Genomic DNA, 13834 nt, shown 5'->3' with positions numbered 1-13834 from the left:
ATGATTTTCCATGCAGGACTTTTACTTGTGATGGAGTATTTTATACATTGATGTATTGGTACTTTTATTCAAGTAAAGGATCTGAGTACTTCTTCCACCACTGGTTTTAATTTGAAATATGTACCCTGCATGATGTGACATGTTTGTCCTGTACGATAAAAATAAAAACATATCATTTAAGTAAGGAAAACACACAGCCACTTTTTCAGATTTCTCTAAAAATAAATGTTTGTCCCATCTAGCTATTTTCAACACGCGTTTTATTTAGACAGTGTGAAGCGGAAGAACTGTGTTGCGTTCAGGGTCCGTTCACCTCCGTGTGTCTGACTGTGGGAAGGTGGTCCTGGTCGAAAAACACCGTCCAGGAAAGCGACCGACGGGCAAGTTTGCGTGTTTTTGTTCAGTCCCTCCGCACTTTACAGCGTCTACAAAACAAACCATGAAACTCCGGAATTGACTCAAAACGTTAGTGACAAAAGAAGTGATGGATTTAAGTTGTTTCTCCACGGGAATAAAGTTAGGAAACTACGAGGTGAAAATGGAGAGCCCAGCTGAGTGAGAGTGGGGTGAGGAGGCTGGATTTGGCCAAGTTGGGAGTCCTGCCCTGCTGCTAGCAGGCTAGTTAGCATGCTGAGACACTTCGCTATCTCGGATAAGTAATGAGGTGAGATTGAAAGTCACTTTTATACTTTTACATCAGGGGTGTCTGTGAAAGTCTTTAGAGACTTTCCTAATGTTTCCCAATGTTGCCGAAAAAACTGTGAAATGTGTTTTTGGCTAAGGAAAAAACATTGATATGAGTAGGGCCTGGCCCCTTTTTTAAAAAAACTAAAACACTCTACACTTTTACACCAAGTGTCATATAGATTTACTTCAGTGTCATGATTCTTTCATCATGTAGAAAACAATGTTTTTAGGGATGTTACCAGTGAATTTTCTCTTCTTATGGCTAACAAAGTAAAGTAAGTTGATAAACATTTTGTACTGAAAACTTCTAACAATACATTATACAGACTTCCAACATTTGATAATCAGATATAAGTGACCATCTGTGACAATGCAGTTATTTATTTATTTGTTTATTTTTACAATGGCAAAGCAATCCCTTGTTTTCTTGGTCATTTCTAAACATGTCTGGATGGTTGTAATCTAGAACTGCAACGATTAATCGATTAGTTGCTAACTATTGAATTATTTGCCAACTATTTTGATTATCGGTTAATCATTTTGAGTCACTTTTGAAGAAAAAAATGTCCAAATTCTTTGATTGCAGTTTCTCAAATGTGAATATTTTCTGGTTTCTGCAGTCTTCTATGACAGTGAACTGAGTAACTTAAGGATGTGGACTGTTTGAAGACATCACAATCGACATTTTTCACCATTTTCTGACACTTTACGGACCAAACAACTTATTCATTAATCAAGAAAGTAATTAACAGATTAACCAATAATGAATATAATTGTTTTCAGTTGTTATATCACTAAACCATCAGACAATTTCAGTGATTTGGTTAAATGTTTTCGAAAACTGCTCCTGTCATGTCAGCATTCAGCATACACACAGACATACTGTTCATATATTTGGTGAGCCTAACCGTAATCACTCACGGTTCATATTTCATTGTGTGTTCTGCATTTCAGAGCTTCCCTCTGCTGTTCTCCAGCATGTGAGTCTCCAGGGGAGCTGTTTCATCTGTGGCAAGACCGCTGCTGACATTGCAGCTTTTTCCCAATGGATCGAAGCATAGTTGATGAAGTTATTTACTGCGGAAGCTCCGTGTGAATCCTGAAGATAACTTTGCATTTCTCCTAAAGGCAACCCCACTTAAGCTTGGTTTAGAGAGGCTGGATGCTCCGGGTGACCTTCTCCAACCCTTCCCATGATCAGTCATTTTTCTGACCTGAGCATCCATACTGACTCTACTCATGTGATTTTCTCTCATACATTCAACATATTCTGCCATCTGAGATAGAGTCCTGGTAGGTTTTTGAAGCGCTTTGAGGTGCCCACTGCCTGCAGACGCTGCAGCCTGGCTGTTGTGCAAGTCCCAGTGGCACAGGCCCTATAAAAGTACACTGTAACAAAAAGACAACGCGCTCGCCAAAATGCATTCATGAACTCATCGACTTTCCAAACTGGATTTAAGTGGATGTATCGGGTGTATTCATGAACTGTGAGTGCTGATGCCAGCTCATTGGGACTGGAGTGGGTGTAATCAGCTTTATTCATGAACCCCTTGTCTGAGTCTGGGTACAGCCTGGATGTTGGATGTCCTGAGTGTGTTGAATCAGCTGTTGCGGTGATGAGGCAGGGCTCCTGGTGGCCTGTGTGGCTGGCTGGGCAGAGGCCCAAGGTGATGTGATGGGGTGCAGGAACAGTAAGGTCCTCCCTGAGCCTCCAGGGGATGTTCAGTTGGACCTGGTCAAAAAGGTCAGTAAAGGACAATGTTTCATCTACTAGTAATAGTAACAATATTAATAGAAACAGCATTAGTACTACACTGCTTTGTACATTATTACCGGTATTGATAATGATAAGATTAATTAAGGGCTGCAACTAATGATTGAGAAACAAATCAATACATTTTCTCTTTTTATCAGTAATTATTCAACCTCTAAAATGTCAGTGAATAGTGAGAAATACTCGTCACAATTTCCCAGAGCCAAAGTTACATCATCAGAGTGCTTGTTTTATCTGACCACCAGTCTAAAAGCCTAAAGATATTATATATAAAATGAAATAAAACAGAGACATAGGGACAATAGAAAAGCTGGAGTCAGAGTTTGGCATTTTTTATTAATAAATTACTGTTTTTGTAGAAAAATTAGACAGTCTTGGCTGAATTTGGTGCAAGTGTTGCGTCCAGCCTCTTCATCCATTTCTAAGCCATCGACTAGAGCAAAAAATGTTGAAGTTGTACACAGAGAGGCTTTAAAGATGACCTGGTCATGACACCAGTCATCTTTAAAAACATAATAAATTGAGTTATTAATGTAGAATTATAGATTAAGTCGATGCCTTAATGCCTTGTTGTACTATTGCTGTGTGCAATGCATCTGGGATCATCTGTGTTCATATTTTTCAGGTTGATCCTCCCCAACCTCCTCAGACAGATATCTATAAGCACTTCATACGAGGGGATGGCACTGGAAGCAAGATGGGTGGGGCCGGTGGAGGGGGAGGTGACAAGGCAGACTCCACCTCTCCATACCAGGCCCGGGCACAAGCTCCCACTCCCACCGTTTCCACTCAGCCACCCAAGGACCCGTCCGAACTGTCGGACCCTCAACGGAAGAAGGTTGCAAAATATCGAGCCAAGTTTGACCCGCGTGTCACAGCCAAGTACGACATCAAAGCTCTGATAGGTCGCGGGAGTTTTAGCCGGGTTGTCCGTGTGGAGCACAAGAGCACGCGGCAGCCGTACGCCATCAAAATGATCGAGACCCGGTACCGGGAGGGGAGGGAGGTGTGCGAGTCAGAGCTGTGTGTTCTCCGACGCGTTCGTCACACCAATATAATCCAGCTGATGGAGGTCTTCGAGACGGCAGAGCGCGTCTACATGGTGATGGAGCTGGCCACTGGAGGAGAGCTCTTTGACCGGATCATCGCTCGCGGCTCCTTCACCGAGCGGGACGCCACGCGGGTGCTGCAGATGGTGCTGGATGGCGTCAAGTATCTCCACACTTTGGGGATCACTCACCGAGACCTGAAGCCAGAGAACCTGCTCTACTACCACCCTGGAGCTGATTCCAAGATCATCATCACTGACTTCGGTTTGGCCAGTAGCAGGAAGAAGGGAGACGAGTGTTTGATGAAGACCACCTGCGGCACGCCAGAGTACATTGCCCCTGAGATCCTGGTGAGGAAACCTTATACAAACGCAGTAGACATGTGGGCGCTGGGGGTGATATCGTACATCCTGCTGAGCGGAACCATGCCCTTCGAGGACGACAACCGCATGAGGCTCTACCGGCAGATCCTCAAGGGGAAGTACAGCTTCTCTGGAGAGGTGAGGAGTTAGATCTGTGACACGCTTGCCCTCTCTTTCTCACACACACTCACCCCCCCCCCAGAAGACTTCACCCATATTTGAAATAAATTCCTCACACTGCATGAGGCTTTGTCAAAAAGTTTCTAAGAAGTTCAGCTTTTCTTGTGAGTGTCTTGTGTGTCTTAACACACACACATACCTCTCTCATAACTCCTCCTGTCTTAGCACATTTCCATTTCTATCACATGTACCTACCCTACACCTCGCCATATTGGCTTGCATTTATTTGTCCTCTCTAAGTCAATATGCCCTCCCTCTTAGTGTGTGTGTGCGTGTATGTGTGTATGTGTGCACAATAATTTATGCTCTATCTGTGTATCTAGATGCAAGAATGCTGAGTAGTCCATTCCTTTGTTTCATAGTGTGGGATGTTTATGTTGCCAGTGAGCTTTACAAAGGGGCTCTCGGTTAATGTTTGCCCCACATGCAGCCACTCCAGCGCAAATAATAGCTGAGTAGTTTTGTAATATTTAATGCAGAGCAGCTGAATGATCTCAGTGTTCTGGGGATGTGTCCAGAGTTAAACTTCTCAAATGTCTGACAGGTAAGATAAGGTCAAATCGGACATATTAAATAATTAAAATCACTTCCAGGGAACTAGTGTTCTGGATGAAAGCTGTAAATAGTGCAGCAGAACTGCTGGATGAATGTCTAGCAAGTCGTCTTTGGAATTTGTGAAGAGAGCTTCTCACTTGAATTGACCGTTGTGCGTTTTTCAGGTAATACAGTGTGTATTCAGTAGAGTGTGTGGGCTTGTTTGTCACATAAATTACTGTTAAGTTTAAAAACCCAAGATTTTTCATGAGAGTCCTTACAGAGCAGCTTTTATTCTCTATCAACACAAGTACAGACAGTGACTCAAGTATTTATTTCTGTGAGGATTATTCACGACATCTCTGTTGGAAGACCAAGGGAGAGAAGTTATGATGATGGCTTGATTTAAATGAGACATGACACAGTTGTTGTGATCTTCACCGCAAAGTTCCAAAACTTGAGGCGAACGCATGTAAAAGATCCCTGTAAGACAAAAGCCTGATTTGAATGCTCTGTTTACAATGTTACCTCTACTTCTCCATTGAACTGACTGTCAAATCGTTCGCAAATGCCCATACTCGGCCGTCTGTTCTTTGTTGCTAAGGTTGTTGGTAAGGTTTTTCCATGAGGTGTTCACGTTGTACACTGGCATATTTGAGAAGTTAACATTTTGAGTAAATAGGTAAAAGAAGCGAAATCTGACTACTAGTGTTTGTTTATGTAGCCTCTGGAGATGGGGAAAGTCTGCCACGATGCGTCTTCTGGAAGCTGGCCAATCAGAACAGAGTGGGCTCATCGGGAGGGGGGGGGAGTCTTAAAGAGACAGGAGCTAAAACAGCCTGTTTCAGACAGGCTGAACTGAGAGGCTGTGTAAAGGACCGGTAAAAGATAGATAAGGAGTTTTTTGAACTGTAAAGATTTTCCAGCTGAACCCTAGATTAAAAAATATAGACCTGGAAATGTGCATGATACATCCGCCAGTGTTAAGCACACAAAATCCAAGTTTAAGCAATAAGCCAAGTAACTGTGACATCCCAGTTCCCCTTAAAGGTATCCTGTGAAGTTTAATTGTAAGTTAAGTTTACATTTAGTGTTTCTTACCAAAAAACATTATGTGTATTATTTAGGCCTCAATTTGTTAATATATTTTAAATTGTGCATTGTTTACACCCATGCTTGCTAGTTTTCAGTCCTCTTTTTTGCTTTTTGTTGGCACATTACTAAATTTCTTGGCGCGTTACCAACCCCAACCATCAGTCCGTGGAACAGCATGAAACTGTTTGCCTTCAAAAACTTTAAAAAAAAAAATGGCTCTATAGCACTACTAGAAGTCAAAAACAACATAAGGTACCTTTAACTGCTCACCACTGCAAAACAATATAAAAAGCTTGTGAAATGTTGTTGTGCAGAAACTATTAGTCTGTTAATTGATAACTTGATTGAAAGAAAATGAATCAACAATAACTAATACTATAATAATACTAGTTGGGATTTTTGGTTATTATGCTGTGTTCAGGGCATCCACTGACCTCGTGGTTATACGCATAACAGTATAACCACAACGTTCCCAGTTTGATTCCAGCATGTCATATCCCCCCCGTCCTATGTCTCTCTCTACTCTCCCTTTACTGTCACTGTGAAATAACACAGAAATAGGAGAGTAATTTTATCTCCCTGATCAGATGCAACACAAAAACTCTTATTTTGTCAGGATGCATGGCTCAGAGGCTCTTGACCCTTTTAGAGTCCTGACCGTTGATTAAAGAAAATCCCGTCCTCTGGTAAATGAGCAGAGAAACTGAGGTGGAGCACCTCCCTCAGGGATATGTGTCTTTACAGCTGTGATAAATAATGTTCACGTTTATAGCTGCAGTCCAAGATCTAATCACAGCCTGAGCGTTGTTGTAGGTGGAGGAGAAATGTATGTCTGAGGCTTATATATGTGTCATGTATCTTTAGCCAACACTGGTGATTTACCTGCTGTGTGAAGAAGGGGGGTTAGTTGTCTACTGGGAGACTGAAAACACAGCTGGTTGCCAAGCAGGACATCAAGTGCAACGTGTGTGTGACTGTGTGTGCGGAAAGGCAGCCAGCGCTGAGATTCCCAATTCCTGTCTAAGTAGGGGGTAGAGTTTGACTCACAGTCTATTTCTCAGAAAAGGAGTCGACAGCACCTGCCAAGAACATTTGTTTTAAACAAACATTTTATTTTATGTGCGATTTTTTTAGAAACATGAAATGGTGTTAAAGCAAAACATAATCAAACTTCTCATCAGCGAGATGACAGAAAGAATCAAGTAGAGGAACATAATATTCACTGCCCAACTGATGAGTCTGATAATACTCAAAAGACCAAGAACACTCATTGTCAGTAAAACAACTACATAACAGGTCAAATGATCAAACTTCTTGTTCGCTCACAGTCCAAAGCACTGTCCTTATACTAGACATTCTCAGCTTTATGTCACTCTGCTGCCCTCTTGTGTCCAGCAGAGGGGATGTACTGATAAACTATACACACTTATTTATAGGAGCTGAATGTATTGAAATTCATAGGATTTGTATAGGAAACATCATATATATGGAAAATACATTCATTATGGTCATATTTTCATCAAACAGATACATTTCTTCTCATGGTCTCACAACAGTCAATGTCTATTGTAAGCCTTTTATTATTTTCCTCCCTCCTCTTAAACTTCATATTGTGTGTGGTTTCCTTTTATATTCCTCATGTATTATCAGTTAAGACCAGTGGTTTTCCAAGGTTTCTCAAGGTCATTCCCCTGTTAAAGGGCTGCAAAAAAAAAAGAAAAGTCAGATTCATAGCAGCAATTTTGACGTTTCAGAGGAAAAGCACAGGTGGAACTAATAACATTAACAATGGCTCTGTTCCAGCAGTTGTTGCAAAGCAATGCAGCAATTAGTGTTATTATAATGTTATTAGTTACACCTGTGTTTGACGCACCAAAATGTCTGCTATGAAAAAAGATCTTGACTCAAACGTTAGTTTTTATTTAAAATGTCTCAAAAAGACATGTTGAGGGAAAAAAGGACCCATGAGTTTTCATGAGTTTAGACTATAAAGAGTATTGAAATTAACATTTCAGTGCACTATAATTACAGTCTTGTCTTGTGTCTGTCTCCCCTCTCCAGCCGTGGCCCAGCGTGTCCAACCTGGCCAAAGACTTTGTGGAGCGGATTCTAACAGTGGATCCCAGCGAGCGGCTGACGGCTGGCCAGGCCCTCAAGCACCCCTGGATCGTCAGTATGGCCGCCTCTTCCTCCATGAAGAACCTACAACGCTGTATATCTCAGAACCTCCTGAAACGGGCATCCTCTCGCTGCCACAGCACCAAGTCGGCCCAGTCCACGCGCTCAAGCCGCTCAACCAAATCCAACAAAGCCCGGCGGGTGCGTGAGAAGGAGCTACGCGAGCTGAACCGTCGCTATCAGCAGCAGTACAATGGCTGAAACGGGGACAGCCACCGACCGTAGCGTACCTTATACTTTGGGGGAAACAGCACTACAATGACTGAGCTTTTACAATGACTACCACCATTTGAAGTTGCTGCCAGTGTTAGAAGCCAAAAATGGCTTCCAAAAAAAAAGAATAAAGAGAACCATGACCTTTGGCTACCAAAAGTAGAATTAAGTTTGAAAAAGTAACTGCTGCCATTCGAGACTATAGAACAAGTGAGAAACTATGAGGACAATGTGATCTATGAATTCCAGTGTGTCTTCTGATGAGCACAGAAACGGACACACCAGTCAAGTGTTGTACTGCAACGGTTACATCATCTCTCCATCCATTCCTTCACCTTTTCTTTGGCAGGATGGGGCCTTCCACTCCTTTCCTTTTGTTCTTTCAATCCCTGTGTCTCTACATATTTATTTATTATTGTTGACATGATTATTAGTCTCCATTCAAATGGTCACTGGATAATGACCTTCCACGAGGATCTGTTGAACAGAGTTCTGGGTACTGAAGTCTCTAAGAACAAAGGGATACTTAAGAGGAGGGGGAAACAAATTCCTCTCACTCATTCCTGATTGAAAATTGCTGTGAATTTATTATTGTACTAATTGTACAGACCTTGTCTTAACATGTGGGTGATGGAAACACACTGCAACATAACCATACCCTTGAAGGCCAAAATGAAGGCATGTTGTTTATTAGTCTAGTCTAAGCTTATCTAATCTTGCCATTACTGCTCTGTTAATATTGTTCTAAAGCTGTCAAAAGATTGTGAAGCTGTTTTGTGTCAGTGTTTAATCTTAAATGTATTGTACTAGACAGTAAGCCACACAGCCCCACTCCCGATGATTTTCATAGACTAATAGATTCACTTATAAAGTAGCAGCTGTGAACACTTACTGTTGCATAGCAGTATTATTAAGTTTTCATAAGGTTATGTGGCTATTTAGGGTGTTGTATGGTCTCCTTTGTTGGTCACAGTGAGAATGGTACATGTTCTTAGAGCAGCAATGAACGTAAATATATTTGTTACAGAGAGATAGTTGCCGGTTGCACCAGCTCTTTATAAGTTCAAACTTAGTTATAACACAAGCTCTAAAATGAGAGTTTACTTACTCGGCATCACTAAATTAAAAAGGGTTGCACCACAAAAAGTAGTTCTTATGTAGAGATCAGTAGTTACTAAATATTTAACTACATGCACAAATAGCCAGGTGTAGTCTTAGCCAGCTGTTCAGTAGCTAACCCAACTAACTGACAAAAAAACGTTAGCTTGCTAATATCAGAACCATTTAGGGTCAAGAGAAAAAGAGATAACAAGGAATATGTTCAACATATCTGACCTGACTCTTGATGAAATGCTGTTTAATGATGATGTTAACTGGGAAAATGTGACCTGCAATGATAATATTAGACTAAATTACCAAATAACAACAGCTAGGTTAGCATAATCAGATATTTCCTGCTCATTCTAAACTACATGAATACTCTTAAACACACATTTCTCCATAGATTTCTATATAGATATAGATATGAATAAAACAAAACAATACCTACATTTACAAAGGATTGGCTGTTAAGTTTTAAAAATTTTTAGTTTTTACAAGTTATGTTACCACTTGTGATGCTACAGTGACTTTCTGAGCAACTCATACATTACTGAAGTCTACTGAATGGTGCAACCTGATTTAGTAAAGCACTAGTTTGAAGCTAGCTACCAGGTACTAAGAATTTAGGAAGGACTTTACACACTCGTAATGATGGATTTACAAATAACTGGTGCAACCTAATCCAGAAGTCCCGCCATCTTTCCTAGCTAGCTCTGTTCCACTAACACCTGCAACTCAGTGGGTTTTCACATTGGTTGTGTTAGCATTCAACATAACATATCCCATCAGTCTTATCCAACGGCAGCTGATTGGCTCACTGTCAAAATAATTCTTTATTTTCCTTGGTCAAATGACAAATTTTACTAGCTAGTATATAGCCAGGGGTAGTAGATAGAATTAAGCTATGGAAAAGATGAGAAAGGTACGAATCAGATTTATTTTTCTTTTCTGTAATTTTTCTTTCCCTCTGGTCAAGTGTGCCAAACTATTCTTGTTAATCACAGTCATGTCATGAAAAACTGACCCATTTAAGTCTAGAAGCTAGTGGAACAGAGGCTATCTAAGAAAGAGGGAGGACGCCAGTATTTAGTAGCTCTTAGGCAGGTTGTGTTTTAGCGTATAGAAACACCAAACAGAAGACCAAAATGAAGGAAACCACTAAAGATAGAGGAATATATAGAGCTGGATCAAATGACCAATAGTCTATATGATTTTGAAATATTAGATTACAAAACATTACACATGCAACTATACAGTCGTCTGTGTAAGGCTTCTTTAGTTTGAAAAGGTTACCTATTTCCTCTAAATGCACTTCAATTAAAAAAAAATGCCTTACTTAGAGGAAAACTCTAGATAATCCACAATGTCATAGTAAACAAAACAGGTTGTACTTCTCTCTTGATCTGCACTCTTTTAAATCTGCCTTTGTAGTCTGAATCATATTCAGTCCAATGCCCATCATGTGAAGATAGTCAGCACCCTTACACAATAAGGTATTGTGACTACTGAACAACTCTGAGCTGGACAATATGTTGATATAATAACAATATTCTGAAATGAGACTAGATTATATTATGGATTTTGTTTCTTGTAATATTGTGGTATAGTTAAAAGGCTGCGTTACAGGAAGGTGACATTTCTGAATTTATTAAACAGTTCAAGCAGACTGAAATGATTGAGTGCAGATGATTTTCTGCTAACTATCTTCATCTCCAAATTGGTCAAAATAATGTGATATTTGGTTATTTCTAATATTGCCCAACATAAGCACAACCCAAAGATTCAGGAAAGGTGAGGAGTTGTTTTCCTTTTTGTCTTTTTTCCTGTAATCTGGCAAAGCACTTCATGTACAAAGTTGAATTGAATTTTTTTTTTTTTTTTAATTATAATCGTTAATTGTTAATGTTAATTGGACCTGTTCACTGCGTTTTTAAATGTATTTTGTCCCTTCAGAACACTCCCAGAGTAAATCAGTTGCTACAGAATTTCTTTCATCTTTAAATGAGCATTTTGCTGTGATCTACCCCAGACTTCTAAAGTATGCTGTTGTTGTGAACTTTTTAACACATACTGGAAACCTAACCGAGCCATGTCAGCTGACCTCAGTTTTTCCTTTCTTTTTGTTTTTTGTCCTCTACTTGTTCCAGGATGCTCTGTCATCTTTCTGATGCTACTCTTTCCATTTCCTTGATGAAAGTCAGATTTAGGTCTCTTTTTAAATTTCTCTGTTCCTTCGTTCCACTGCTGTTATCTGTCCTGATGTCTCACCTCTTGGTGGAAGTAAATTTTTTATATATAGAAGACCGTAAGTGAGGCTAACGTCGGAACTGGTATTGGTACACTCAAATCTACACTCTGTCTACTTCTTGGTTCCCTGTTCAGTATTGTATGCCGCCTGTCATTGGACAGTTGCTCCACCCAAAATATTGAATATCAAATGCACCATGTAGGTTTGAAAAGGTTCATTTGCCAAAATATGGCAAATTTAGCAGCCATCTGTCGAGCCTACAGTGGTGATTTGATGATGACAAGATAGATATTGTGTAAAGTATCACTTTAAGGTGTCACACTTTCTGCACCATACAGTATAATGAGGTGGCCTTAATATTTGTAGTGTGTTGATCGATATCTCCTAGAGTGTATCATCTTTGTGAAACATAAAACTATAACCTCTTTAAATCTCAGATCTAGGAATCACAGTCACAAATTAATCATTTGGATTCAAAGAATTGCAGTGTTTGAATTAGTCAGCAGCATCGTTGAGTGCCTATTTTATACCACGTTCAATGAATAACCAAATCAGTTCGTTAGCAGTTTTGCAGAATGTCAGCACATTTGTAAAAGTGTTTTCTTTCGTGTTTTTATATATCTGTGTGATTTTATATAAATGCTGTTGCCCTAAATGAAGTAGCCAACTCAACACTGTTACCTGAAAACAGTTGTTCATCTTTTGTAATTGTGTGTCAAAATGAATGATAACACTTTGATTCTTCTACCATTAACTTTTTTATTTTTTTTAAACAGTGAGTTGTATGTGCCAATAAAACATTCGAACCTGACTTTCTATTTCATTGCATTTGGAGTTTCACACGATGCTCTGAGAGGAGAAGTAGGTGGACTGTGATTCGTCCAGCAGATTACAGGAGTTCATGTGTGTGTTAGCCCACAAGACAATATTTTAGTTGTTCAAGCATGTTTGCACCATTTTACTGGTTTAGTATTTATTCTTGTTTGTCCAACCTTAGTGGACATTTGCCATGAAATGATATAAAGCCTGACATTACTTTTAAATTCTAGTAGTAATTGTACAAAACTGACTTATTTGTCCTGATGAATGTGCCATAATTTAAGATTTTAAAAAAGTAAGCCCTTGAAAGGTTATAAACTACATCTGACTGACATGTTGGTGCATATATTATCCTTTTGTACAACTTTTTGCCCCCTAAGATTTTCATAAAGTTCCACTAATCATTTTTGTATTAGTGACAAATCAAATCACATATAATGTGAAAGGGGTTGCTGGCAGTGACAACTTAGCCTCTTTTAGCTCTTTTTATTTTTTGTTTTACAGCACTTGCTGTATGGTTCAGTCTCACTGCTCTCATCAACCCCCATTCCAGCTGTTTTTGTCAAAAACCTCTGAAAAACTCACTGATTGGTGCAAACAGCTGAGACAAAATTAGTGACTAATTGGTGAAGAAAAACATCTACTAGCTAAAGACCCTGATCTATTTTCTCAAGAGTTGGTGGAGAACAAAAATTAATATTTTATATCGTTTATCAGGTGGCTAAGACATGCAAAATAAATTATAATGTTGCTCTGTCAACTGGATGACTACATTGGAAATTGTTTGATAGCATGTTGGCTATAGGAGCTTTATAAGGTGATTACATTTCATGTGTGCCTGTCAAAATTGCTCTCAGCTTTAAGTTTTGTGCTTCTTCATACATGGGCCCTTCAAAACCCTTCAAATATTTTGTAAGAAAATTTCAGCAAAATGAAAATGGCAGCCACAAGCAAATGCATTTGGCCTAACACAAAAGCAACCATAACTCTACAGTCTTAAAGCAGCCTTTCTTAAAAAAGAGAAAAGAAAATTAATGTATACGGTGCCACTTAGCCAAAACCTGTTTCTAGTTCTTACTCTTTTCAACCATATGTAATGAAATTTGATTTAATATGCTGGGGCAACTCATCATCAAAACTCAAACTGTCCAAATGTTGCTGTTAAATAATAATAATTGTAATTAAATCATGTAAAAAATTGATGTGGCTCATTACAGTGTGTAACTTTGCTTGTTAGTTAAAATCCACTGAGCATTACATTAAAATGTAATGTTTTCATGTAAAAAAAAAAATTACATAATTTTTTTTAATGTAATTTTTACATTTTTTAATCGCAGCTTTTAGCAGCTGTGATTAATTTATCAGCTTAATCACAGCTGATAAAAGTAAGGCTGAGTGGTAATTAAAACAACCAAATCACACACAGATTCCAACTATATTTTTTTAAATGCAGCTACTGGAAACATTTATCTTTATCATTTACTTTTTACAAGCTGCAGAGTTACTGCATCATATATGACGGTTTATGAACCCAAAATACACTTAAGTGGTAATAATGCCAATTTATTGGGTGACATCATTGTAGTGGGTGAAA

General features: G+C 39.2%; 1 protein-coding gene across 1 annotated transcript; it reads left to right on the top strand.

Annotated features, from left to right (window-relative positions):
* Window positions 1-304: 304 nt before the first annotated feature.
* Window positions 305-12232, top strand: pskh1 (protein serine kinase H1). Its single transcript, XM_044357092.1, has 4 exons — window positions 305-664; window positions 1642-2431; window positions 3087-4010; window positions 7743-12232. Exons 2-4 carry the CDS (start codon window positions 2363-2365, stop codon window positions 8058-8060), a joined length of 1311 nt encoding a protein of 436 aa, XP_044213027.1. The 5' UTR covers window positions 305-664; window positions 1642-2362; the 3' UTR covers window positions 8061-12232.
* The last annotated feature ends 1602 nt before the right edge of the window (window positions 12233-13834 follow it).

Source organism: Thunnus albacares, chromosome 7, assembly GCF_914725855.1.
Source record: "Thunnus albacares chromosome 7, fThuAlb1.1, whole genome shotgun sequence".
NCBI lineage: Eukaryota > Metazoa > Chordata > Actinopteri > Scombriformes > Scombridae > Thunnus > Thunnus albacares.
Note: the sequence above shows the minus strand (reverse complement) of the source record. Positions and strands in the feature narration are given on the sequence as shown.

Coding starts and splice junctions, on each gene's coding strand:
- pskh1 (XM_044357092.1), top strand. CDS start 2,363: ATGGGGTGCAGGAACAGTAAGGTCCTCCCTGAGCCTCCAGGGGATGTT. Junction 2,432..3,086: donor AGTTGGACCTGGTCAAAAAG/GTCAGTAAAGGA, acceptor CATATTTTTCAG/GTTGATCCTCCCCAACCTCC. Junction 4,011..7,742: donor AGTACAGCTTCTCTGGAGAG/GTGAGGAGTTAG, acceptor TCCCCTCTCCAG/CCGTGGCCCAGCGTGTCCAA.